Raw genomic sequence first — 26,847 nt, forward strand, 5'->3', positions numbered from 1 at the left:
GATGGTTGTGAGCCACCATGTGGTTGCTGGGATTTGAACTCTGGACCTTCGGACGAGCAGTCGGGTGCTCTTACCCACTGAGCCATCTCACCAGCCCTGTGGTGCCATTTCTTGACTGATGATTGATGTAGGAAGGACCGGGCCCCTGTGAATGCTGTCACCCCTGGGTGGTGGTTTTAGGTGCTATAAGAAAAGAGGCTGAGCAAGCCATGGGCCAACATCCTCGATGGCCTCTTGCTTCAGTTCCTGATTCCAAGTTCCTTCCTGGAGTTCCTGCCCACCATGTCCTTTGATGATAGACTGTGGCATGGAGATATTACCAAAATAACTGCTGTGTCCCCCCTCCCCAAGTGCCTTTTGGTCATGGTCTTTATTAGAGTAATAGAAAAGTAACTAAGACAACAAGTAAAAAAAAAATCTATGAAATTCTTTAAAATCAGTGATTCTTACTCTGTGACAGATTGCCAGGTAGGATAACTTTTTATTTTAAACTGCATTTTGGATTTCAGTTATTGCAAGTGTTTACTATTTCATTTTGGCTTTTATAGTTATTTTTACCTGGTGCTATGTACCTTGTCCCCAACTATTATAAACTATTCACACAGATTTAAAGAGAAACAAAAAGCTTATATAAACTTGTAATCCAAAGCAATCTTTCGTTCACTCTTTTATTATTTTGCTTGCTTCTAAGCAAATTTTACCTACATCTATATGGATAGTAGGGTTTCCAGCCTGACTATACCCAACGGTGGGCCATAGGCTCTTGCCCGTATTAGTGATAAAAGCCTGATGCTGTTTAGGAAAAAGTAAAGAGACATTCTGAAAATGGATCTGTCATGTAGAACTTTACTATGCAGTAGTTAACTTTAATAAAATTTATACACAAATTCAACTTCCCGTAACGCATTTGTGGTCTACTGTATATGGAATCCTATAGAGACTTAAAGATGGGGCAGCAATAACAGCAAATTCTTATGAAGCATTTACTATGTTAACAGCGCATCACACATACTAACAACCAGACAGTAACACAGGATTGCCAGCTCTGGATAGTTCTAAAATATTGGAACAATTATCTACTTAGCAAACTTTATAAGGATTTTTTTCTTTTTTCTTTTTCTTTTAACATCTACTTAATGGGACATATATACTTCTGCAATAATTACACAAATCTTTATGTGTGCTATACAGGAAAGCCAGTATCTGAGCTGGTTTTCAGGGCAGGAAAGTATTTCCTAAAATAGGATATTTAAACTGAGACCTATAGGAGAATGAGCTGTATGTGTATATATGTTTGTTTTTGTAGGTAGTGATGGTGAGATTGTCAACTGGACAGGACTTGAAATTATTTAGGAGACAAGCATACAGTTAGACCTGGGAAGGATTATTCAATTAGATTAGCCTCTGGGCATTGATTAGGTTAATTGAGGAGGGAAGACTCGCCTTAAAGGAGAGTAGCATTGTACTCTGGCCTTGAGTACAGGGTTGCACAGAAAGGAGGACGCTAGCTGAGTCCAGTCAGTATTCACTGCTTTTGTCTTCTTGACTGAATGCAATGATATCAGCTGTTCCTGCTGCCTTGATTTCCCTGCTGTGATGGACTTTACCTTTGAACTGAGAGCTAAAATAAACCTATGGTGGTTTGAATGAAAATAGGCTTATTTCCAATCTGTGGAACTGTTTGGGAAGGACTGGGAGGTGTGGCCTCATTGGAGGAGGGGTGTCACTGTGGGTGGGCTTTGTGGTATAAAAGTTCCATACCATTCCAGTTAGCCTCTGTCTTTGCCTCATGGTTGTTGCCTCTCGAGTAGTCTCAGCTACTGCTTCAGTGCTGCACCTGCCTGCCTACTGCCATGCTCCCTGCTGTGATGGTCTGGGATCTACTAACCTCTGACCTGTGAATCTCAAATTAAATGTTTGCTTTTATACAGTGTCTTGGTCATGGTGTTTTGGCATGACAATAGAAAAGTAATTAAGACTAATACTTTCTTTCTTGACTTATTTTTGTCATGTTATTCTGTCTCAGTGACAGGGGAAAAAACAAAATATGAGGTTTACTTTCCTTCCTTCCTTTCTTCCTTTCTTCCTTTCTTCCTTTCTTTCTTTCTTTCTTTCTTTCTTTCTTTCTTTCTTTCTTTCTTTCTTTCTTTCTTTCTTTCTTTCTTTCTTTCTTCTTTCTTTCTTTCTTNTTTCTTTCTTTCTTTCTTTCTTTCTTTCTTTCTTTCTTTCTTTCTTTCTTCTTTCTTTCTTTCTTTCTTTCTTTCTTTCTTTCTTTCTTTCTTTCTCTCTTTCTTTCTCTCTTTCTCTCTTTCTTTCTTCCTTGTTTGCTAGCTTGTTTGGCTTTTAGAGACAGAATCTTTCCAGGTAGCCCACAATACCCTGAACTCATTATGTAGCCCACACTGGCTTTGAACATGTGATCATTTTGCCTCAGCTAGATTACAGACATGCTCCACTACCCCCCAGCTTTCAAGTAACACATTGGTAGTTATTAGAGCCTATAAAAACCAATTTACTATTTCCTCTCCACTACAGTGCCCCAGATTTCAATTTCCTGTCTCCCTATGATTAAAAGAGAATGAGTTTTTTTTTTCTTTTTTGCCAGTAGATGTTAAATGGCGTGAAAGCAGTGTCCTTTTTCTTCCTGGAGATAGAGAACTGGATAATGCAGAAGTTTCTCTTAATGTTATGAAATAATACTACACTGGAAGAGCTCAAGGATTGTCTTAATGAGCAATCTTCCCAATGACTCAATATAGATGGCTATTCATTAGGGGATTATTTAACTCAACTCCTAGACAAGGCCCATAAGCAGTTAGAAAGTTTGTAACGTAATAGATAGTGTTTAACTCTTAATGATAATGATGCAGTTCAATGAGCTGGATAGGTACCTCAACTTCTACCAGATTCTAATAGCAAACTAATTAGCTGAGCTCCTCTTGCACAGCTTACTCTTGGAATGATAAATGTGCTAGAGCATGGTAATACTGTAGTAACACAATGCAGATTAGCTAGAGCCTCAAATGAGCCGAGTACCCCTCAAAATAACTGCAGAAACAAAACAGACAAGCACCAAAATAACAATCAGTTGGGCTGTTGATGGGCAGTAGGAAAGCTCTCTACCACTACAAGTCAGTGGTAGACTACTCTTCTAACGTAGATGAAGCCCTAAGGCCAAGCCAGTGTCACCAGAAAAAGTACTTCCAATATCTCAAGTGCCAAATGATGCATTTATATCTTGTACTTAGAGTGACATGAATGTTATTGAATCTTATCTTCAAAATAAACACTTTCCCACCTGACAGATGAGTAGAGTAAGTCTTGGAAGATTAAATGATTTCCCCAAGTTTCCATTGCTTTTCCAAATCAGTAGCTAGAACTTAAACCTAGGTCTTTCCACCAAAGTGGAAACTGCTCAGGAGCTGGGGAGGAAGTGACATCAAAACTCCCTGTTTACTTATTGTTTCGTGTCCACATTAAGAAAAATTCAGTAGGTCAAAGGGAGTACTAATGTAGAAGCAGTAATGTGGTATTTACAGATTTGCAGGGAGAAACAATTTCTTTAGCCACTTATCCCTTGCTTGGTTAATGATGGAGACATCTATAAGAAAGTCATATTAACAAGAGAAAAGAAGTATTTAGTAAGTTATATGTGACACCAGAGCCTTTAGAAATGATAACATAAAGATACAGGGAAATGTTATATATTGATAATGTTTCTCCTTACCATGAAAATTGCTTGACCAAAACAACTTAAGGTAGGAAGGATTAACCTTGGCTCATGGTTTCAAAGGGTACAGTTCCTCATGATGGGACAATTTCACCACATGATGGTGGCTTGTGATAATGTGACTACAGAGAGGACAAAAACAAAACAAAACAAAAAACAACAACAACAACAACAACAAAAAACAAAATACAAACTAGAATCAGAACAGAAGTGTCCATAATTTTCAAAGGTTTGCCACAAGAACCATACTGCCGCCAGTCAGGCCCCATCTCTTAAAGACTTTGTGTATTTTAAAACAGTGCTACGAGTGGGTAGAGAGATGGCACAGCAGTCTAGGGCACTTGTTGCTCTTGGAGGTGACCTGGCTCCAGTTCCCAGTACCTACATCAGGACTCATAACCATCCGTTACAACAGTTCAAGGGATCTCATATCCTTTTCTGACCTCCAAGGGCATCAGACATGCATGTGATACACATCTTATATAAAATCAACATGCACATACAATAAAAATTAAACATCTAAAATAAAAAATTATAAATAGAAGACTGCCATAAGCCAGGTACCAAGTGCCCAAGGCATGTCCCTGTAAGAGACATTTTGTAGATAATCACACACCTTATTTTTACCCATAGGTATGATGAAAGGTGAAGAGTTTGTAGCTATGGGATTGGTTGGAAAGGGTTAGGAACTAATAATCCATGAAACAAAGGAGGCATGCTCATTTATCTTCTTCATGTTAGAGAAGTCCATCACGGTCTGTCTTTAGGGGCAGGGAATGACAGATCTTCCTGTTTCTTGGCATCTTCTCAAATGCCAAGGAGCCATATTTTGGAAAAATGTGCCCCAAATCCTATCACTATTTCTAAGTTATTTTGTAAGTGACTTAGATAAATGTGTGTGTGTGTGAGTATGTGTGTGTGTTTGTGAGTGTGTGTGTGAGTGTGTGTTTGTGTGTGTGAGTGTGTGTGTGAGTGTGTGTTTGTGTGTGAGTGTGTGTGTGTGTGTTTGTGTGTGTGAGTATGTGTTTGTGTGTGTGTGAGTGTATGTGTGTGTTTGTGTATGTATGTGTTTGTGTGTGTGTGAGTGTGTGTATGAATCTCCTTTTTGGTGATGCTTTCTATAGATGCTACACAGATCAGTGGGCTCCTGTTAGAGTAGGTTGTTGTTATTGTTTCTAAGCAACTTAAGTACATGGTGACCAAATCTACATTGAATGATTTGTTTGATGCTGTGACCTAGAACATGTGTCAGTATGTAGGCTTGGATTTTTTTCAACATACTTTATTTACGATTCTTAAATGCTTCGACCTCCCTTCTAGCCCACTGACCAGAGGTAGTGGAAAACGAAGGTTAATAGGAAGAGGGAAAGGAGGCTGTGGACCTGTTTAGTAGTAGTCCTTTAGGGCAATTCCACTCTTCATTGTCAGGATATCAGTAGTCCAGTTCAATAACAAACACCAAACTTCAATCAGTAGCAGTGGTACAATCTAGCAGAAACTGCAAGGCTCTGCCAAATCAGCACAAGCCAAGAGAAGTGACCAGAATCAGCTGGAATACCATAGGTTCTTTGGCCTGTTTGTTTCTATGAAGTCAAGATAAGTAAAGACCAGCAAAGACCAGTGAAGACCCACAAAGTGTTTCATGGTGTTGCAATGGCAATGCAAGAGAGACCTTTCACTGTCTGTGGGGTTCTATTTTTATTCTTTCTAAACATCACATGCCCTTTAAAGTGTCTGTTTCAGTAAAACATCTCATGCCTTCTCGCAAGACAGCTTCCAGAAAAATATTACTTGATACATCCAAGAAACCAGATATCCCCCTTTATCAGTATGTATGAAGATAAATACAACAGAAAAGAAGTTCCACAAAAACAATTCTCACTATGTGTGTCACATTGACATTTTCTATTCTTTTCTGTGTGTGGTGCATACATGTGAGTTTGCACATGTGTGCATATACATGGGGTATCCAGAGCAGAGGACATTGGGTGCGTTTCATCACTCCCTGTCTTACTACTCTGAAATAGGGTCTCTCGCTGAATTACAAGTTCACATTTTTGCCTAGACAGGGTAGCCAGCGAGTTCTCTGGAACTGCCCACCTCTGTCTCCTCAATACTGTGATTGCAAACATACAGAGCAGCTATGCCTAGGTTTTTGCATGTGTGTTGGGGATTTGAACTAAGGTTCTCATGATGGCAGAGCAACTGCTTTTACTGGCTAAGGGATCACTCCAGTCTCCATTTTCTATTCATGTTGATTAAAAAAAGTTCATTGCATGATTTTGTCAAGCATTAGTGGGTCACCATCTACAGTCTGAGAGGCAAAGCTCACTGCAGAGGAATTTGTTAGAGTGGATGGAAAGAAAGACATTTCAGTTTTCAGTTTGATTAGATCAAATTTACCTTACTGTTTATGGAGGAGGGTATAAATTACGATCCTGTTAGAATGAATTTTCAACTTTTTTTTTTTTCGTGCTAGCCCCTGCTCCTTGATGTGGTATGCTTTTGTGATCTGCCAAGTCTCGGGGAGCAATCGCAATCTTTTTGTTCAAGTACAGTATCATCAAAAATGAATGGACATTTTTCAAAAAGCCTTTGACAGCTGCAACAGTGAAACAATAAATCAACAGGATGACGAGAGCCCAAAAAAGCATAATACCTATAATAATCAGTAGAAGTGTTGCAGAAATGAGAAAAAAATGAAACTTAGCTCAATTACACAGTAAGGTGACTCACTTCAAAGTCAGTAGAGTGCCGTGAGGTTATGGATATTGTTAAGGTTAATTGCATCTATTCAGAATGTATTTGAATCTGAGACAAAAGCTTGAGAGAAAAAAATAATCAAAAGGAACAGACGGCTTAGGAAAGTTTGTTCTTTATCAGAAAATCAGCCATGACAGCTCCTTTGTTCTGTAATGTTTGTAGTTTTCCCTCCAAATGTGAAGATTAAAAAGCAATCTATTAAAGTAATGTAGAAAAATTCAAGATATTTTCCATCATTAAAATCCAAGGGTGTGGTGATGGCTCATATCTGAAGAACACTGAGGTAGGGGGATCATTAGTTAAAGTCCAGTTTGGACTACATCAGTAGGAACACATCTTGTAAAGAAAGGAAGAAACAAACAAAGGAAGAAAGACAGACAGACAGACCAATTATGCTCTTTAGTTCCACTGTTAAGAGATGGTGGTGAATCTTTTTTTTTTTTTTTTTTTTTTTTTTTTTTTTTTGCCTCTTTTGAAATAGGTTTTTGTATATCCCTTGACCTCCTTGAACTCTGGATCCTCTTGCCACTGCCTCTCAAGCGCTGGTATTAATCCTTTCCATATTAGTCCCCTGCCTCCAGATCACGAGACATTCTATAAGACAATCTATTCAGACTTCTTAAGGATGCCAATCAGGAAAGGGAGAAAGCCAAGGAAATTGTCCTAGATTAACATTCTGCAGAGACCTAGGCAAGTCGTGACTGATTCCAGGATATGGTGAGAATAGGAAAGAATTAAACGGCAAAACTTTAAATGTGAATATAATTAGGTAAATTCCTTGGGTGCGATGATGTTTTTGTGTATGAGTAGGATAATGCCTTCCACCACCCCCTCTTTGGAGGTACATGCTAGAGTATTTAGGGATTATATACCATCGTGACCGACCCTATGGTTTGGAGAAAGAAGTAACTATGTAAGGTATTCAGAACTAATGACTATCAGTAGAGAGTAACGGCCTTTGTCTTATTAAAGTGGTTTGTTAGGCCTTATCTGGGTGTGTGTGCTGTGAGGGTGGAACCCATGCCCAGTGTATACTGGACAAACACTCTGCCCCTGAGTTGAATACCCACCCCAGTCCAAGGCTTCTAAAGGATTTTAAAATAAACGATTGGTGAAGATGACTTCCTGGTAACATCCTAAAGCTTGTTTTCTTTCTCTGCTTCCATTTTCCTTTGCTTGTTGGAACCCAGAGGACTTAAAGGAAGATTCTTCACAGAGCCATGTACTTAAGGTTTTACAGTTTATCGTAGGTCTATTTTATTTCAATAAATTAAGGACCAAAGCCCGGGCTCAGAGCTATGCTGCCGCTTGCACGGTAATAACATTCACTCATCTTGAAAGTTATCTTTCTCGGATACCATTTTGTTTCATGTCTTAGTCCTTCTGGGACACAGGGGAAAGGATCGAGAGACTATGGCCTAGATGTTAGAGTGAAGAACCAGAGCCAGGAGCATTCAAAGAATTTAGGAAAACTATGTTTATGGAAAAAAAAAAGATACAGAAAGGGACTAATTCATAGCGTGAGAAGGAGCTGCATTTGTGATGGGAGAGGGTCTAGCACTGAGAACAGCCATCCGATATATCACATATATCACTAACACTGTCTGCAGAGCAGATTCTTCACACAGGCACTCTAAAACAAAGCTTTGTTTAGGGTTTTCCTACAAGATAGGCCTGAAGGTAGCAAACTAGGGCTGGTACAAAGACTTGTCAATTACAGTAGACCAGTGATGATCTCTTTTACTTTCTCATCTATGTGTATGTGTGCATGTATGCATATCTCATGTCTGTGTGTGTGGGCACCCAGGAAAGACAGAAGAGACCACCAGGTCCTCTGGAGCTGGAGTTATAAGCAGTCGGGAGCCAGTGCACGTGGGTGCTGAGAGCTGAACTCAGATTTTTCAGCAAGAGGAGAGAACAATCCTAACAGCGAAGCCACTGCTCCAACTCCTGTCACTTTCTGATACTATTTTTCTTAAATTAAATTTACTATGTATGCATGTAGTGTGGCACACGCATGCCATGGCATGTGTTCAGAGGCCAGGGATACCTTTGGTAGTTTTCTTCTTCCACTGTGGATTACAGGAACCAAACTCAGGTCACCAAGCTTATGTGGCAAACACGTTTAACCTGCTCAGCCATTTTTTTTGGACCCTGAAATTATCTGAAGCATTTTTCTACCTACAAAGTGGATAATTGTCCCCATTTTTAAAATGGAAAAAGAGAGAGAGAGAGAGAGAGAGAGAGAGAGAGAGAGAGAGAGAGAGAGAGAGAGAAACTAAGTAGTTTGCTCAAAGTTGTTAGTTAGGGAGTAATGGTATGAGGCTTGACCAGGCGGGCTGGTTCTAGGTCAGCAGTAATGTGGAGGCTTTGTAGTTAGAGGGCAGGCAGACTGTTCAGCCATTTGTGCATCAACTTTCACCTCAACCCTTTCAGGAAGGGAAATGCAACCCAAAGCCTAACGTTACATCCTGTCTCCAGTTAAGTCTCTTTCTCAGTACTTGTACTGATACGTCAATGCCACAAATCAGTCACGTGGTAGCTCTTAACTATAAAGCTAGACAGACTGTTAGGAGGAAGTGAAAATATGCCTGGGGGGTGGGGTCCAGCATCTCCTGTAGTTTGAAAACTGAGGAGAATAAGGTGGAAAAATAAAGACCAACCATATGATCTAGATTGACGTATCTATGGCTCTTTGGTAATGCAAGTGGGGAGCCGATCTATGGAAGAAAATCTAAATTGGGTCAAATGTTTGAGCCCAAGTGATTATTCAAGAAGTCTGTTAGGGTCTTCTAGACAGTGCTCGGTGCAAAGCTTAGTTTGGTATAAACTATCGGACTTTTTAGAACAGTGAATGTTTCAGACAAATCAAGTAGCTAGATGTTGTGTTAGGACATGCTATGGAGCCATTCAGTATTAAGCATGGAATACTTATAATTTAGCAGAGAAACCATTTAAAATGGAAAATAAGATCAAAATTGTACTTTAAATATAATTACTCGTGGTGTAGAGAACATATCTGTGGGTGCTGATACACACCTGTAATCCTTGGAAATTTGAGGCAGGAAGGTGGTGGTGGGTTTGAGACTAGCCTGAAGTGCCAGGTAAGTATGACACCAGGCTTGGGACACAAGGAGATTTTACCTCAAATGAAAGCAACAAAAAGTAGAGAACATAGATTGATGGAAATTCAGCCAAATAAAACATAATTGTAATCTTTGAGAAGTGGAGTTTGAGTAACTTTTAAGTGCTACTTTCTACATTGTCTTGCATGTGACTTTAAAAAATTAAAAATAAGAATTTCACGCAAGTACGTGGACTTTGCATATACGTCCCTAGATGTGGGGGTTCTAGTTTTATGTGCTAGAGGTAACCTGTAAAGAGTTGTAGTTTAAGTCGAATGAGAATCAAGAGGAGAAGAGGCGTGGCCTGTTTGACATGTCTAAGCTGTGCGGCAGCTGTCAGTCTGCTCCACTGACTTATTCCTTAGAAGGCAGCCTTGGCCAAGCTGCCGGCTCTCTTCAAACTTTAACTTCAGATTCTAATTGTCTGTATTTCTGTCATTGTTTTGAGGGGGAAATCTGACTATCTTTCCTAGCTCGTGTTGAAGTCCTAGGCTGAAGTGTTCATCCAGCATCCTGAGGATCTGAGAATTAGCTCATACACTCCTTTGGCCAGCTAACCTGGCTGCTGCTAGGGATGCCTATCTAACACGAACCTTGGGAGATAGGCATACTCTTTTCAAGACAACGACCAGATTGTTTAACCACCCACTGTAATAATGGTAGATTAGTTGGGCATGATGTCATATACCTGAAACTCAAGCTCCATAGACGCTCTAGCAGCAGAATGGAGAGGCCAGGGCCAGGCTGAGCTGCATCCTGAGCTCCTGATTCATAAAACAAAGTAGCATAAGTATTACTTTTCCTAGCTGCAAGGCAGGCATGCCAGGTGCCCCCATCAGACCTAGGGTCAGAGCTGGTGTGAAGTAACTGCCAGCCATGCTGTGGGCTGTGTTCAGAGGAGTGGAGTCTTTTCTCTCTGACCAGGAACCTCCAGTCTTCTGTCAGTATCCAGGAAATAGCCACAGGCGAGTTTATTAGCTTGTAATAGTCACATCAAAATCTCACACCTGACGCATGGTCTGAAAACACAAATTGCTTCTAATTTTTCTGGAGGAAGCAATTTAATTCATTTTATAAATTGGTGTCAATCTCAAAGATGGCAGTTCTCTGTAGCATTATTTTTTTTCCGCAGATATTCTTTCTATCTTTAGTATTAATTGCTCTTGATAGCTTTCTTTTTTGTATGTGTATAGTGTTTACTGCATATATTTTTAAGTGAAGCTGCATAATATCTCTTGTCTATACTCTGTAGCTGTGCATTTTATCTGCCCATCTTGCCTCAGTTAAATTAGTAATATAGGCATAAAATATGTATCAAGCTATGAATCTCTAGTAGGGTATGTTTTTCTAATCAGTGTAAACTGGTCATATCTTATCAAGACAGGGTATGCCTAGGCCATGAATTTATGTGCATGCACACATATTTTTTTTTCTACTGTGCATAAAGACTTTCTATACACAGAAAGCCCTGGGCTGTTGCTTCTTTTAACCTAGTGTGTTCTCATTCTCCTTTCCAACAGAAGCCAGGGGGGAACACTGCTGAGATCACCTCCATGAGCACATCTACACCAGAGTGTGGAATGTGGATCAGGTCTCATAGAAAGCCACAGGTTCAAGGGAGATCCAGCCAGCACTATCTCGTTTGGGTTTTGGATTGAGAATTTAGACTGATTGAAAAAGGAGCTCTAACAACTTTAAATGCCTCAAAAACTTGGAGTGATACTGGTTAGAAATAATTAGCTTCATGGTCTGGAGAGATGCCTCAGCCGTTAAGAGCACTGGCTGCCCTTCCTGAGAGCCTGGGTTCAATTCCTGGTACCTAAGTGGCAGCTCATCTGACACACTCTTCTGGTTTCTTCGGGAACTGCATGTACACGGTATACAAGCAATCCATGCAAGCAAAACACCCATATATAAAATACAATGTAGAATAGATAGTGAAAATAATCAGCTTAGTGTCTCCACACTGAAGACCATATAACAAAACCCGCACGGAAACCCATGGAACCATCGGATGCCTTTCTTCCCTCTAGTCCTTCTCCCCATTGCTAATTGTATCTGAGATTAAAGTTTTCTTGAACTATAAAAACAAAAACAAACAAACAAACAAACAAACAAACAAAAACAGTCGCTGGGGAAACCGGGATTCACGTTTGGGGTTCTTGGTCTCATTAATGAAAGAAGTTAGAAAGGGACTCAGAAGGAATCTCAAGGGCAGTGGTTTTAGAGTGTAAGAGAAAAACATGGCGCTGGTTAGGTGATGGTGATGGCAGCTGCCAGAGATGGAGGCGCATGCTTCCCCAGTTAGGCACGGAATGGACAGGAAACTTTATTAAAATGGGACAAAACTCTCTGAAGAGTGGACCTGAGTTAGTGAGCCGAGGAAAGAGCCCTTCAAGCATCTTGGCATGGGTTGAGTGGTGTTTTATATCCTCCCTGCCCTCTTGAACATCAGGGCTTTCTTCCACACATTCTCTATTCATTGGACGCTGTCACGGTGTCCGATGCAGGGACGATCCAGTCTTCCTCTGAAGTGTAGCTTCTTTGCACGTTCATCCGGAGTCAGCCTGTTTAGTTCCTAGTCTCCATTAGCGCTTCTACCCAGGTTTTGCTAGAAGAGTAAACTCCACACATCTATTATTCAGTTTGAAGCTGTCTGTAATTCACTCATCTGTCCCTTCCTGAATTTCTGCTATCCAGTACATCTCGTTTTTCCAATCAACACGACGTTGGTCTTAATTAGAGATTTAAATGACGCCGGGTGCAGTCTGTGCACTCCAGGGGATATATGTATGTAACACCTTTGCCAGCCAATATATTTTTTCACAGCTTGCACTTAGCAGTTTTTTTTTATAGAGTGCTTATGCATGAGATGCCATAAAAATGGCCCAAAGTGTTCATGAGAGAAGCCTCTGTGTAACTAGCACCCCACAAAATGGAAACACGGCTTACACATCTTTTCTCTCAAAAACATTTTCTTTAGTATGTGTGTATGTGCCTGTGTGTGTGAATGAGAAAGTGTTTGCGTGCACCCGTGCGTGTGCGTGTGTGTGTGTGTGTGCGTGTGCGTGTGTGTATGCGTGTGCGTGTGAGTGTGCGTGTGCGTGTATGTGTGTGTGTGTGTAGGTGAAGGGTAGCTGCATATTCTTCAATTGTTTCTCCACTATGTGTTTTGAGAACGGGTCTAGAGCTGAATCTGGGGCTCATTGATTGGCTAAGCTGGCTGCCCAGCACTGATTGGCTAAGCTGACTGACCCCCCTCCTCCCCCCCCCCAAGCCCTAGGGATCTGAGCATCTCCACCTCCTCACACACTGGGGTTACCTCTCTGGGCTTTTTACACAGATTCCTGCGATCTGAATTCACATCCTGATGCTTGCACAGCAAACACTTGACTTCCTGAGTCTCCTCCCGAGTCTCCCTTCCTCTTTAAAAATGGCAGAGAAAAGATCTTTATCTTGCCTTCTTAGACTGTTGTCTCCTAGGCCCATCTCTCTGTCTCAAGGAAGTGCACTGCTGGAAATTGGAAACAATCTTATCAACAGACATTTCATTAAATTTCAATGAGATAATTAAGGAAACTCATTTTCAAATATATATATTTGTTTCGGCAGTTTGCATGTTGCTTCATTAGGAAGTGACCAGAATGCTAAATCTCCGCAGTTTGAGCTTGTTGCATCTGCAGCTCCTGACTCCACTCGGTGAAGGAAATGCCACGGAGCTAAATGGCAAAGGTCTGCTGTGGGTGGGAACTAATTGGTTGAGAACATTAATAAATTATACTGGCTATTCATGTCAAAAAAAAAAGTTCAGAGGGAAGAGATGAATATTTTTGATCTCTCAGGGACTTGCACTCTGCCACACAATATTAAAAATAAAAAGCATAGCCTTAGACTTAAGCGCCTCTTCCTACTGCAAAAAAGGAGAGATAAAAAGTAAATCACTTGGCAGTGCTTTCCTATATTAAGATGTCTTCCGTTTGGCATTTCAGCCAATAAAATATTGCTAAGGCATCCTCTCACATAAAATGCGTATTACTAGGACCACTGTTAGTGTTAGGCGAAAAGACTTTTGATTAAAATCCTTTACTTTCAGGGCTCGCTAGCTCTCTCTTCTCTCTTTTCCCATTTACAATATGTATGGGTACTGCAGCCCTGTTCCAGGCAGTTTCTCAGACATGGGGCCAGAGAGGGAGAAAGATGTAAATAATCCTATCCGGTCACACTGTTTTGTGTGCAGTGAATAGTAAGTGTTTTTGTCTCTGACCCAGAAGTCTCATGTCAGCTGTGACTGACAAATGCCACTGGTCTGTCTCATCAGACTTAATCAGGTTAGAGATTATAAAGTATAGTCTTTAGTAACCAGATCTTCCCCTCCAACTCTCTTCCGTAATTTGTATAAGCAGGATGGTGGGCTTGGGAAAATTCCCAGTGAAATATTCTTAGCAAACTTGTTAGCCATGCCTTCAGCTTGGCATTCTTCTTCTCTGAGGTTTACCGCTGGTCTGGGCTCTCTGTGGGTCTCCTCTGCTTGCATCTCTGGCTACTTACATCATCTCGCTCCAGCACTTGTTTGGGTCTTCCTGCCATTGAGTTCTGTTGGCTTCTTGACTTGTTTTCAACGAGTGTGCAGGATTGGTGGAAATGGTTGTTATGTGTGGTTGACACCTCTCTTACACTCTGCAAGTCTCCAGCATAGTAATTCTGTAATAGGTTTCAGGTAAGTGTTCATATGGCTTGCGAGTATTTCAAGGGGTGGAAGTTACAGGAAATGGGACCAGCTTTTATTCATCATCTCGTGAAAGAAAAAAAAACATACACACAATGGAATTTATGAAGACATAATGAAAACCCAAGACATTTGCAGGACAATGATTTCAGCTAGAAATCATCGCATCAAATGAAATCAGCCAGGCCCAGAAAGACAAATGCCACATGTTTTTAAGTTTTCTCTCATAGGTAGAACCTAGATTTAAATGTGTGTGTGTGTGTGTGTGTGTGTGTGTGTGTGTGTGTGTGTGTGTAAGGTCTGTTTAGGTCATGAAACTAGAAAGGGGGTCATGAGAGGTGAAGAAGAAATTTTAAGGGAAGTGGGAAATAGGGAAATAGAATATATGTAATGAGGAAGCAAAATAAGTGAGCGACTGGGAAACGGAGGAGAAACAGCTGGAAAGGATGAGGCCAGTGGAGGAGGACAATGAGTTGGAATGAAGTATAATGACACATCTGCACGAAAGTACCAAGTATGCTGACTCACTAATTCATAAAGGGGCTGGGGTTGAAGTAAAACAGGGCATAATTTAAGCTTTCTATGTTAAGTTGAAAAATCAGCTACAGCTAATTGCTATAGGTTAAAAGCCGTGACTTCTGAGTCTTAGCTCTGTTGTTTAGTTAATCTAATGGTTTTTAGCATATAGCTTAACATCAGTTCGTTTATCAAAAATTTATTAATCTCTAAGCAGTTTTTGTTGTTTGTGTGTATGTGTGTAGATTTGTTTTGTTTTTATAATTAATTAATTAATTTATTTATTAATGTTTTTCGAGACAGGGTTTCTCTGTGTAGCCCTGGCTGTCCTGGAACTCACTCTGTAGACCAGGCTGGCCTTGAACTCAGAAATTCACCTGGCTCTGCCTCCCAAGTGCTGGGATTAAAGGCATGCGACACCACTGCCCGGCTTTATATTTTATTTTTGAGATAGCATTTCTCTACGTAGCCCGGCTGGTCTGGAACTCATTATATAGACCAGGCTGGACTCAGATTCACAGAGATCAGCTGCCTCTACCTCTCAAGTGCTGGGGTTAATGGTGTACACCACTACTCATGACCTTGGCCATCTTCTCATCAAAAATATCCCAAGACAGTTTCTTGGTGCTTACATGTTGCTATAACAAGATACCTAAGAAGGGTAATGCATTTTAAAAAGAGAGATTCATTTGGTTCACAAACTTGGTGGCCAGAAAGTCTCAAGAGGATGGTATCAGCACCTATACACCATTGGCTGTGCAAGGTGGTGAGGCAGAGGGGGGTAGCAGGTGTGTGCAGAAGGTCAAGCAGGTGACTCGCCCTGAGTTCCAGCAATACTTAATACTCTTACCTAATCCAGTCCCGTAATGCCCAACCCACTTCTGTGAGAATGGCATTAATCCATTAGTCCATTGTAAGAGCAGTGGCCCCATGGTCAATGACTTCTCTTAAAGGCCTTACTCGCTCTAAACACCAATGCAATGGGGATTAAGCTTCAACATGGGTCAACATGGGTCGGGACAAGCCATACCGGAAGCACAGAAGGTGTAACTATTCTACAGGAGTGGTTCTTTTAAGTGTGGAACCTCGGGCAGTGCTGTGCTCGTCACTTTCCCGGGGTTGCTGTCGAGATGAAACTAAAAGAGGAAGGGTTGGTGGGAGGCAGACGGCCACACTGAGTCTGCAGTTGGGGAGCAGAGAGAGGATCGCTGGCTCTCTGCATACTTTCTTCCTCCCCCTTTTTATTCCATCCACATTCAGGGTGGGTCACACCTCTTTAGACAACCCTCCGGGAAATGCCCCATGCAGACCGGTCCAGAGGCGTTTCTCCTAGGAGATTTTAAATCCAGCAAAGATGACGATGAGCATTAACCTCTGCAAACAGCAACCCAGAACTGATTTTTAAAAAAATGCCTGTTATTGAGCCTCAACCAAGAGTCACTGAATCAGAAACTCTGCCCTTTAACAAGCCTGCCAACGAGCCCTCCAGGTGATTCCCATGCACGGTAAAGGTTAAAAGTTGCTGATGTGCAGCATTGGCAAATCCCCGGCCTAGACTCCGCATCACAGCCTCAGCACTGAGAATGGCGCAGCAATTTCACAGTTGGCCTTTAAATCCAGTGCCTCGCGTTTCAGCTTTAGGGCTCCGTAGAATGGCTCACCATTGCATCCCGTTGAAGTTCCCAGATACTACTCACAGGATTGCAGCACCCCCAGCGCCTATAAAGTAGTGACAGTTGAGGAGTGAAACAGTCTTTCTCAGGGTGATCAAAGACCATGCAACAGATATGGGATTAATTTCCAGTGGCGGCCTCCTAATTCTGTATTCATAACGTTGTATGCGAGCTAGGCTACCCATGCACCATCTGCTGATACATATTAGGTAATTGGACACCCAGCAGCCCCATTTGCATGCAAAGGTGGTCGCACACCTCGCATTACAAGTCTAAAATTAAAGTCCAGGATGAAGCTCACTGGCTGAAGGCTCACAGCACGGAAAATAATGAGATAAGGAAAAATGGCTTCGGTTAATCAGCACTTTTGGCCTCGACTGTTCTGTCTTTGCTAATTTGCCCTTAGAAATGGTGATGTCCCAGGTGGAGGAGAGACTTCTAAGAGTATCTAGGGTTTACCTTTTAACCATATATTTACAAGCTGGTTACATTTATCCACAGCATTTTCTCCCAAACTGTACCCGTATGTATGCTGCAGTCTACTGCTGTACTATATTTTTGCTTTACGAAGTATTCGTGCTCTGGTGGAACCACATGCATTGGCTCAAAAAAGAGCCATTCCAGCATAGGCTCACAGCTGGGATCTATGACATTGTACTTTATCAGGCAGCCACTGTGAGCCAGGTACCATGCCATAGATCTGAAATACACACCAATGAAGTCCACCTCTGCCCTTAAAGGTTCACTGTGTTTTATGTAGCTCAGTATTCCTGGTATCTAAGTGTAGAATATTTTTGCTTACCAAAAAGGGTCTGGGGAGATGGCTCAGTGGGCAAGGTGCTTGCTGTGCACACATGAAAACCTGACTTTGCAGTCCCAGCAGCCATGGGGAAAGTCCAGCATGGACTGGTATGTCTCTAACCCCAGAGATGCAAAAGAGGGATGTAGAAGGAGCAAAGATGGGGGGCCCTCTGGTCAGCCAGTCTAGTCAAAATAGGACTCCAGCTTCAGAGAGACATCTCATCTCAATAATAATGATAATAATGATAATGATAATAATAATAATAATAAGATGTCCAGAAACAGAAGGTGCACAGTGTCGACCTCAGCTCCTTACACACTCACACACAGACAAGTCCACACAAGTATACACACACATGTTTGGACTGCACCTGCTAAAGAAAAAACAAAGATAAAACTGACAAAAAGAAATTATTCCTTGATTCCCATGTTCACTTCCCTGGGCTCCTGATTTAAATAATGTTCAGCCTGTGTCCCCAGGATATAGGGGAGGGATCAAGGCTTATGAGACTAGTAGGCTAGTCATATGGGTCACAAAGAAGACGTGGCTACATGGCGAATAACTTGGACTCTTGTTTGTATGAACAGAAAACACATCAGATGCCCCAGGGTTTCTTTTTCTCCTAAGGTGGGCCTACAAGAGAAAATGAGCCTTATTGGGATTGACTCACAAGCACCACCTAGAGGAGAGACACCCTACAAGGGCAGTCTCCCCCCAAACCAGTGGTGATGGAGATCAGCAGGAACTAGTCCTCTGGCCCATTGCTTTGTGTCTTTCAACTAGATTGGAAGGGAGCGGAGAACAGAGCAAGCTCTTAAAGGCTGTCTTCTAATGGTATCAGAAGGAAGATGGTCTGGTGGTTTGGATGCCTTAGGAAGCTGTCATGATGATAACCACTGTTTTCCTTTCTTTCCAGCGCAGGCACATACACCCTGATAGCACCGAACGAGAGCAGAAGGCAGAAGATACAGAGAAGTATGGCACGCGCTTTCACCCGACACTCAGAATGCTTCTCCTCTTTATAATTTTTAAAAAAGTATTTCTATTTTCTTATTTATAGAGACTCACAGTATCTTACCAAGGCCTATAAAAAAAAAACCTTAGAGTTTTAATTACACTTGTAAAAATTATTCTATTGTTAGCACTTCTAAATTCGTTTCTCTACATTAGTAACAGAACTCATGGTAACGAGTGACTATGAGCTTTGGATTTTTCTTGGGTTTAAGCAACTTCACACCTGTTGTTATTGTTTGGATCTTGTCCCTGATATACTAAATAAGTTGGTGGTGATATTTTAATGGTGCTGTGAATACCTTTGAAACGACATGCTATATGTCAAAAAGATTATGAGGGAATTTGTACCTTTTTAAAATATATATGTCCCATCTCTCCTTAATAGACTTTTTTTGCCTCTGTATTCTTATCCTTCTGTATTGTCAATCTGCCCTCTACAATCTTACCTTATACAGCATAATCACTCCCCCCCCCCTCAGATAATTACCAGGAGGGCAGGGAGCACACCCTAATCTTTGGCTGTACTCCTTGTACTTAGAGCCTGAGTAGCAGGTTTAATTGAGGCACAGAACTAACAAACACTGCCCTCTGACACTGTAGCACTATTTGTAGTTGCAAGGGATGATAATGTTCACATGGTTCACCAGGACACTGTGTGACTGCCCACGTCAGCCATGTTTCCAGCTCCGGGATCCTGTGCTCTCCCTTCTTAGGTTATTGGTAAGGAATTCAGTAACCAATGAGGCCATAATGGCACAGCCAGGAAAGTCGTTATCCGAAGAGACCACATGGACAAGAATCAATCAGGGTGGTCCGGTGAGCCAGTATAGCATATGACAGTGGTCTTCAGTGACTGTGGCAACTGCAGACATTTAGCCAACAGAACCCCAAGGTTCGAACATCTTACAGGCTTCGAGTTCAAGTTTCTAAGGGGAACTAAACCGGGAGATTAGGTTATATAGCAACAGAACTGAGTCTCCCAGGCGCCCCCTGCTGTCTGAATATTTGGACAAGGAAGAATACCAAGACCCAAAGCAGGGTGCCAACAGGGCACAGGGCAGAGCCTCCCTCCTCAGAGTTACAGCCAGCTTGAGAAATGTTATAAATAAAGCAAATATAGGCATCAGAATTCTTTGGGGGATGTATATTTATCCGGATCTTATTGACATATGAATATTCTAGTTTTTGTACACATTTGCTATAGAAAACCTTTCGAAATAATTTATGAGGTTTTAAGAATGTCGGTGTTGGAGGGAAAACTATATTTCTTTGTGTTAGTAGGAGTTTAGCTGTTGTTCAAATTTGTACCTTCTGTGAGGACACTTAGGAGTTGCCAGGGGTGGGCCCCGCATGACGTGGGGGGCAGGGAGGGCTGAGAGGTATCAGCTTTTCATGGTCATTTTTTTCTGTCCCATTCTGGAAACCTCACTATCTGCTGTCTGCTGTGGGTTTTGAAGTTGGAATGACCAGGTTTCTTTTCAAACAATCAATGACTTGCTATTTCTCTCCTGGTTAGTTGCTGAGCAAGAACTGGCAGACCTGGAGAGATGGAAGCAACAGAACAGGGCAAAACCAGTCTGCTTGGTGCCACAACGGCTGGGTGAGTGGCAGACGGAAAGCCAGAGTGGGTAGGCAGGGTCACTGGCAGATTCTACTGAGACAGGCTGGGTCTGCTTTCCTTCACATGTGAAGGCTTGCTCTATGGTAGTTCTGCCTGAGACGGAATTCATCTGATAGGAAACATTCAAATGTGCAGGTAGATTGCTGTCTCTGGTTTTATGTAAGGAGCAAATGCATCTGCCACAGTTGTGTGGGAATAAAGTGATGGCTTAATTGGCAAATAATTTAGAGCCTCTTAGATGATCAGCTCTGAGGAGAGCTTACCTGGGGCGTTGCATATGCCCAGTCACAGCACTTTCAGGATGCAAGGGAAAGCCACCACAACATATCCATCCTGGCAGTTAGATGCTAATGTGACAAAGCTGAACGGAGAGTCCATTGGGAACATAGAATGGGAGTAAGCTGGCGACCCAGCAGTGGGTGTAAAGATGGATGTCTCCTGGGTTTTCATGCTAGGGCTGGGGGGACATTTGAGTTGGCAGAGCAGGTGCTGCCAGGGTGATGGAATGTCTGGGTCTCCTGTGTGGGGTTTCAGGCCTTTAGAGGGGATGCCCATACCCCCATCTCTCAGTGGGAGTCATTTACGTCCTGTCTTGACTTCATAGTCAGTCGCAGCTTAACACATAGAGGCTTGGCACAGTTCCAGTTACCACAAAGATGCCTTGGGTTAGAAGCCACGTACCACCACAATAGTCTTAGAGATAAAGGTGGGGGGGTGGACAAGGGAAGAAACTAATTTGGAAATCTCTTAATGAATGAAAGATATAGAACTATATATGTAACTCCACACATTTCACCTTTAGCCAAATAAACCTGAGGAATTTGAGACTCGAGGAATATAGTCCAAACGTCCTCCTCCTCTTCTCCTCCTCCTCTTCTTCTCCTCTTCCTCTTCTTCTCCTCCTCCTTCTTTTTAAAAAATCTTTATCATTTTTTTAAGATTTATTTATTTTATGTATGTGAGTGCACTGTCTCTGTCTTCAGACACACCAGAAGAGGACATTGGATCCCATTACAGATGGTTGTGAGCCACAATGTGGTTGCTGGGAATTGAACTCAGGATCTCTGAAAGAACTGTCAGTGCTCTTAACTGCTGAGCCATCTCTTTAGCCCCCAAACCTCTTCTCTTTAATAGGTCCTCTCAAGTGTTCTTTCACCTTCCACATGGTTTTGAGGTAAAGTAAGAGATTTTTTTCTTCTTTGTGTTTTGAGACAGTTTCATCCCAGTGCTTAGCGATCAGTCCTAGGTACTGGCCAGAATTGGTCACCTCCAGGATGACTTTAGATGTATATTCTTTCATGAGATCCTTGTTAGAACTGCAGTCAACAGCAGTGTATCCATTCTCTTCTGACTCAGGAAGACAAACCATCCATGAGACAGCCACTTTCTTTTCAGAGAGAAGGTCTCACTATCCAGGCTAGCCTTTAATCCAATTCTGTGCCACCACCAACCCTCCTGTGGACCCATCGGCCACAGACTTGTGGAAAACTTAGAGTTTTCTCTGAGCATGTAGTCACTGATAAATTGACTGTTCTCCAGGGGAAGACCACACAAACAAGAATGTTTGGGCAGCACAATTGGTCTTGTTTGGGCAGAACAATTGGTCTTGAAGGATTTAAAAAATAAGCAGGATGCACAGTTGGGCAGGTAGGGAAGAAGGGATGGATCTGAGAGGACTTGGGGGAAGGGAGATGAATATGATCAACACACTGTACAAAATGCTCAAAGAACTATTAAAAATATTGGGGAAAATGAGTGGGTAATAAAGATTACATACATCTGCTGTGCTGAAAATCCGAAGGGTCCTTTCTTATGCAGGAGGAATGTCCCAGAATTCTTAGCCAAGACAGAATCACTTAATGTCTAGTGTGGTCCTTCAGGCATGGTTTCAAGCTAGGTGAAGACTTTAATGTTTATGATGGAAAGCCCTAGTGTCTTTAAAGGACAAAGTTTCATCTTCCCACCCATCAATTAGCTTTTAAAGTGATCACCGCTCTTAGACAACTTTTGAAGATGACCGGCTATATTCCAATGTCCAGGTGTATAAAAAACTCAAGTCACACTGCTGGGTTCCCAGGCAGTTAACTAGTTAACTAGTACTCAACAGCTGGTCTTGCAGCTTAATACTCCTGTTTTACCTTTGTGGCTTATTTATTTATTTATTTATTATTTATTTTCACCAGGTGGAAGCCAGTCTGAGGCTGAAGTCAGACAGAAACAACAGCTGCAACAGATGCGTTCTAAATACCAGCAAAAGGTCAGAATCCATTTCTCCTAGTTTCATTTCGTCAACAAGTTTCGGCACCAACATTTCTGCGTGGCCATGAAATAACACTGCATCTCAAAATATAAAGCCTCTGAATCAATTGTAAAATGTAATTCTCAAAATAAGAACATTGCTAGGCAGTGAGAAGTAGAGAGGAGAATATCTAGAATTCTTACCCGAGCCATGTGTGCTAGGCATGACCTTTGATTAAAGGCAGTCAGTCCTTCAAGTTAGTTACATATTAACTATAGTTTAAGATTACTATGTTTTCATTCCCAGAATATGGCTTTGTTTATTCCAAAACAGTGATTGCAAGTAGTACAAAAATGATTGAAGATAACCAGTGATTTTTACAATAAGTCCTATGAGTTTTATAATGAAGAATAATTGTTTACCTCTTTTGTCCTGTGTGCATGGATAAACACACACACAGACACACACACACAGACAGAGAGAGACAGAGAGAAAGTGAGCAAGATAGATAAAAGATAGATAGATAGATAGATAGATACCCACGAAGGAACACAAAGAATTCTCAGGCAGGAGGTGCAGCCTGGCCATTTTCTGAGATCTAAGTGGCTTAAAGTAACAACCTATAATCATGGCGAGGTATAACACAAACAATACTGTAATTTGCCTTTCATCATAATTTTGTGTTCCAGAAGTTCAGACTGAAAAAATGGTAACTGTGTTTTTTTTTTTTTCCTGTCCTCTGTAATCTCACTACAATTCAGCTCAAGAGGGATGAATCTATTCGAATCAGGAAGGAAGCTGAGGAAGCCCAGCTCCAAAAAATGAAAGCAATCCAGAGGGAGAAGGTGAGTGGATGGTGGGGAGGTTGGTTGATGCTTAGTGAGGGTCAGCTGTCAGGTTCCCCTCCAGACACAGTCCAGAGTACTACTCACTCAACCCTCGCTGTAATCTGAGAAGGGGGCTGGTATCCAATTGTGCAAATGAGGAAATGGACGCAGAGAGGAAAGATAAGGTGCCCCGAGATCCACACATAATTAGAGAAATTGGGTTTCATATTCCAACATCCTAGTCTCAGAACCGGGGTTGTGAGTCACCACACCCACTGCCTCACCTCAGAGCAGTGTGGATGCCCAAAAGACAAAGCAACAAGCAACAGCGTCAGATAGTGGGCCATGGTCATATTTGTATCCAAACATAGATTTTTTTTTCCAGGGAGAATGTATTGAAGGTAAACACAGTCTTCTTGCCACTGAGTGAAAGAGCATGTGTGCACCACCCTTTTAGCGGCAGTGATGTCAGATTTTCTCAACCAAACAGCCATACTTAAGTTTTTAGTAGCATCCAGAACTTGGGGAAAATCTCTTACAAATGCTCATTTGCTAGAGAACGAGAAACAAGGTGGCAATGGTTTAAGCCCCTCCCCTTTGGCAAAGGCCTAACAGGAAGTGAGGCTTAGTGTTGGAGGTTTGAGATCAGGGAATTGACTCATGGTTCTGAAGGCCACATGTAGCACCTGCTGCTGCTGCTTCTTAGAAACAGAACTCCTGGTTCTCCACCCCCTTCCTATCTTTGCCTTTCTCTCTCCCTCTTTCCCTCCCCCCATCTCTTACTTTCTTTCTCCCTTTCTATCTTTGTTTTTCTTCCTCCTCTTTCCCCTTCTTTTCTCCTCTTGCTTATTTTTACAGATAAAGTATTGTTCAAAGTTTAAACCCCATTCTAAGCAATAGATCTATCTATCTATCTATCTATCTATCTATCTATCTATCTATCTATCTATCTGACAGAGTCTCACTATGCAGCCCTGCCTAGCCTAGAACACACAGAAATTAGCTGCCTCTGCCTCTTGAGTGTTAGAATTAAAGGCATGAGCTACCACACCTAGCCATAATAGATGGGATTTTTTGCATTTCGAGTTAAGGAAGCCGGAAGCTGATGGCTTATTCGACACTGAAAAGGAATTCAGGTTTGCCCCTCCCTGAAGGAATTCTCTAGACTTTCTTGGAGAGTATCTGCCATTGTTGTTTGACCTTGGGCAAGCTCCCAACTTTCTCAGAACTCTTCCTGTACAATGATTCTGCAAGTATCACCTCCCAACTCCAAGGGCAACTTGTTGTCATAGTGATGCAGGGGGCACCAAGCCCGGATTTGCTTTCACAAACTGTAATAAGTGCGGAAAGTATATATATAAAAAAAAATCACAGGTAATTTATTTACAAATTTTGATCCAGCAATCCACTACCAGTTGGTTATTACACAAAAGAGCTTTGCTGAAACCACCTTTTCTCCATCTCTTTCTCTTATACGTATCTCTTCACCATGCTTCTGTTCTTCATCTCTTACTCTTCCTGTCTCCCACCTGAGAAGCTGGAGCTTTGGTCTGTGATTGTAGCGGGAAGAAAACACATCTTATGCAGTCTATCTGCATATCAAGTGGAACCGTGGAAAACACTACCAGAAACTGGATTAAAGGCTGAGAGAACCTGGAGAATTTCGGTTGTTGTTATAGACTCTCCTCTAAGTCTTGTTTGGTGTTACTTGGTCCCTACAACCTTGTTTGGTTGGCTTGTGGGTTGTTTACAGCCCATTTCTTCATGCACAACAAAACACTTTCTTAATGGCTGGGTGAAACTCTGTTCTTTAACACTCAGATGAACCTCTTTCAAGGTCACACCACAGCTATAGAGCCACGGCAATCTTTAGACACTGAAACATTAATTGGATTAATTAATTTAGCTTTCCTAAATTGATAATAATGATATAAATTTGAACGTGATGGAGAAGGAGCAACTCTCTAGCCTTTCTAACCAAAAGGTCAGTGAGCAGAATTGACCTTACCCGGGACTTGCTGATGTGCAGGCTCTCATGAGTCTACCTTGGACCTACTATAAACTGTATCCTGCCAAGCTCTCTAAGCTGATTCCTAGGTACCTGAAAAATTGTGGAGCATTCATTTAAGTGGGACTTGGTTTATCTGGCTGGCTGGCTTTCACTCTTACCAGACCATTCTGTTGAATATGATCATCTGTGGCTGCTCATGGCTACGTATGCCCATTTAGTAGCTTGCGTCAGACAGAAAAGTGGATATTAGCTATCTAGTAGTGACATATTCTGCATTGCCAGTGTGATAATGGCTGGGAGAAGTGATAATGACTGTGCTTATGGGGCACTTAGTCTTTAAAATGCACAGCAAACACATGCACGGACACTGGCCCATAGGACTCTGCCCTCCTCCCCCAGCAGATGGATACTGCCCAGGAAGTCTGAGCCAATGCAGAAGAGCCAAGCCAACTACTGCCATGCAGGAGTCTGGCAAATCCTTGAGAACCCCTCAAGGTGTCTTTTTTATTGCCTGTTAATACATCGGTGGAATGATGTATGCATTAAATCAGAGCCTTTCCAGGGCAGTAACTTCCTCAAAGCCCTAACAGTGACCACTGCTTGCCATGGAGATCTAAGCTTTCCCTAGATCAGTCTTTGAGGAGCTACTTCATACATAAACTACAGTAATAAGTTTTCATAGGTCACCACAATAATCTTGTCAGCTAAATTGAATGTTCTGAGAATAAATATCTGTTATATTCAACTCAGAATCATACATGTTCCTCCAGTTGTGGCTACCAATGTTGCTTGCAGCAAGTGAAGCCATTGTGGTTTTTTTTATAGACCTTAAGACACATAGTTCATTTGAATGCTGCTCAGTGCTGTAGGAACAAACCGGTAGAAAATAAATTATGCATATTAGATGTAAATGAATTCAAATACATAATTTTAGGGCATCATACCTGTTGCTTCCTAGTTCTGAAAGGCAAGAAGAAAGAAGCAAGGATTAATGGCTTTAAGGACAAAAAAAATTAACATTCATGAAATTATTTAAGCGTTGTATGAACTAGAAAATATTTCAAATTTTGTAAACTCTTAAATCACACCAGGTTTCCAAGAAATATGTTTCTTATACCCAGCATTTTTGAGGTGGCATTAACACAAGCATTAAGCCTTTGGATGTTGAAGTACAGTGGGCTTTCATTAATTAATACCATGATGCTGGAATGAGAATGGTATGTCTGGGGCACAGGCATTTAGAATCTAGACTGCTAGTTATCCTGGGATTCTTTTGCCTTAATTATAAAATGGGTACAATAATAAGGGTAGTAGAACTAACATAGTCTTGAGCATAATAACTTGCTCTTAGCTCTTTTATTTATCTTGAGACAGGGTTTTACTCTACTGCCCTAATTGCCCTGGAATTCACTGTACAGACCATGCAGCCCCATGCCAAGCCCTAGCTTGTAGTAAAGGTGCCCTACCTTAATCATAAAGATAAAGAAACTCTTTAATAGCCTTCCATTTGATTTTAGTCTATCAGCTTCTTACAAGGCAGGGAGGCAAGGCTTACTGTTATTTATCACAAATCCAATAGGTTTGATGATTTCACTCGTGTTAAACTCACCGATGAGACTGTTGGAGAGAAGATGCACATGGCACTCTTGGCCATGTCAAATTTCCAGGCTTTAGTTCAGCTGAAGTGTTAACATTGACCAGTGTCCAGGAGTGTTCGTTTGTATTCTAGGCTCCAGTTACCATGATCTTGCCTCACTTTCTCCTCTCCTCTCCTCCCCTCCCCTCCCCTCCCCTCCCCTC

The 26,847-nt window shown here is 41.7% G+C and overlaps 1 protein-coding gene across 1 annotated transcript in view; it reads left to right on the forward strand.

Annotated features, from left to right (window-relative positions):
• The window catches only part of Epsti1 (epithelial stromal interaction 1), a 96,542-nt gene that overhangs the window by 4,803 nt on the left and 64,892 nt on the right, over positions 1-26,847 (forward strand). The window contains 4 exon segments of the mRNA XM_021182135.2: positions 18,252-18,310; positions 19,866-19,949; positions 22,154-22,227; positions 22,971-23,054. Of these exon segments, the coding sequence (XP_021037794.1) occupies positions 18,252-18,310; positions 19,866-19,949; positions 22,154-22,227; positions 22,971-23,054 (301 nt within the window).

The sequence above is a fragment of the Mus caroli genome, chromosome 14 (genome assembly GCF_900094665.2).
Source record: "Mus caroli chromosome 14, CAROLI_EIJ_v1.1, whole genome shotgun sequence".
NCBI classification, from domain to species: domain Eukaryota; kingdom Metazoa; phylum Chordata; class Mammalia; order Rodentia; family Muridae; genus Mus; species Mus caroli.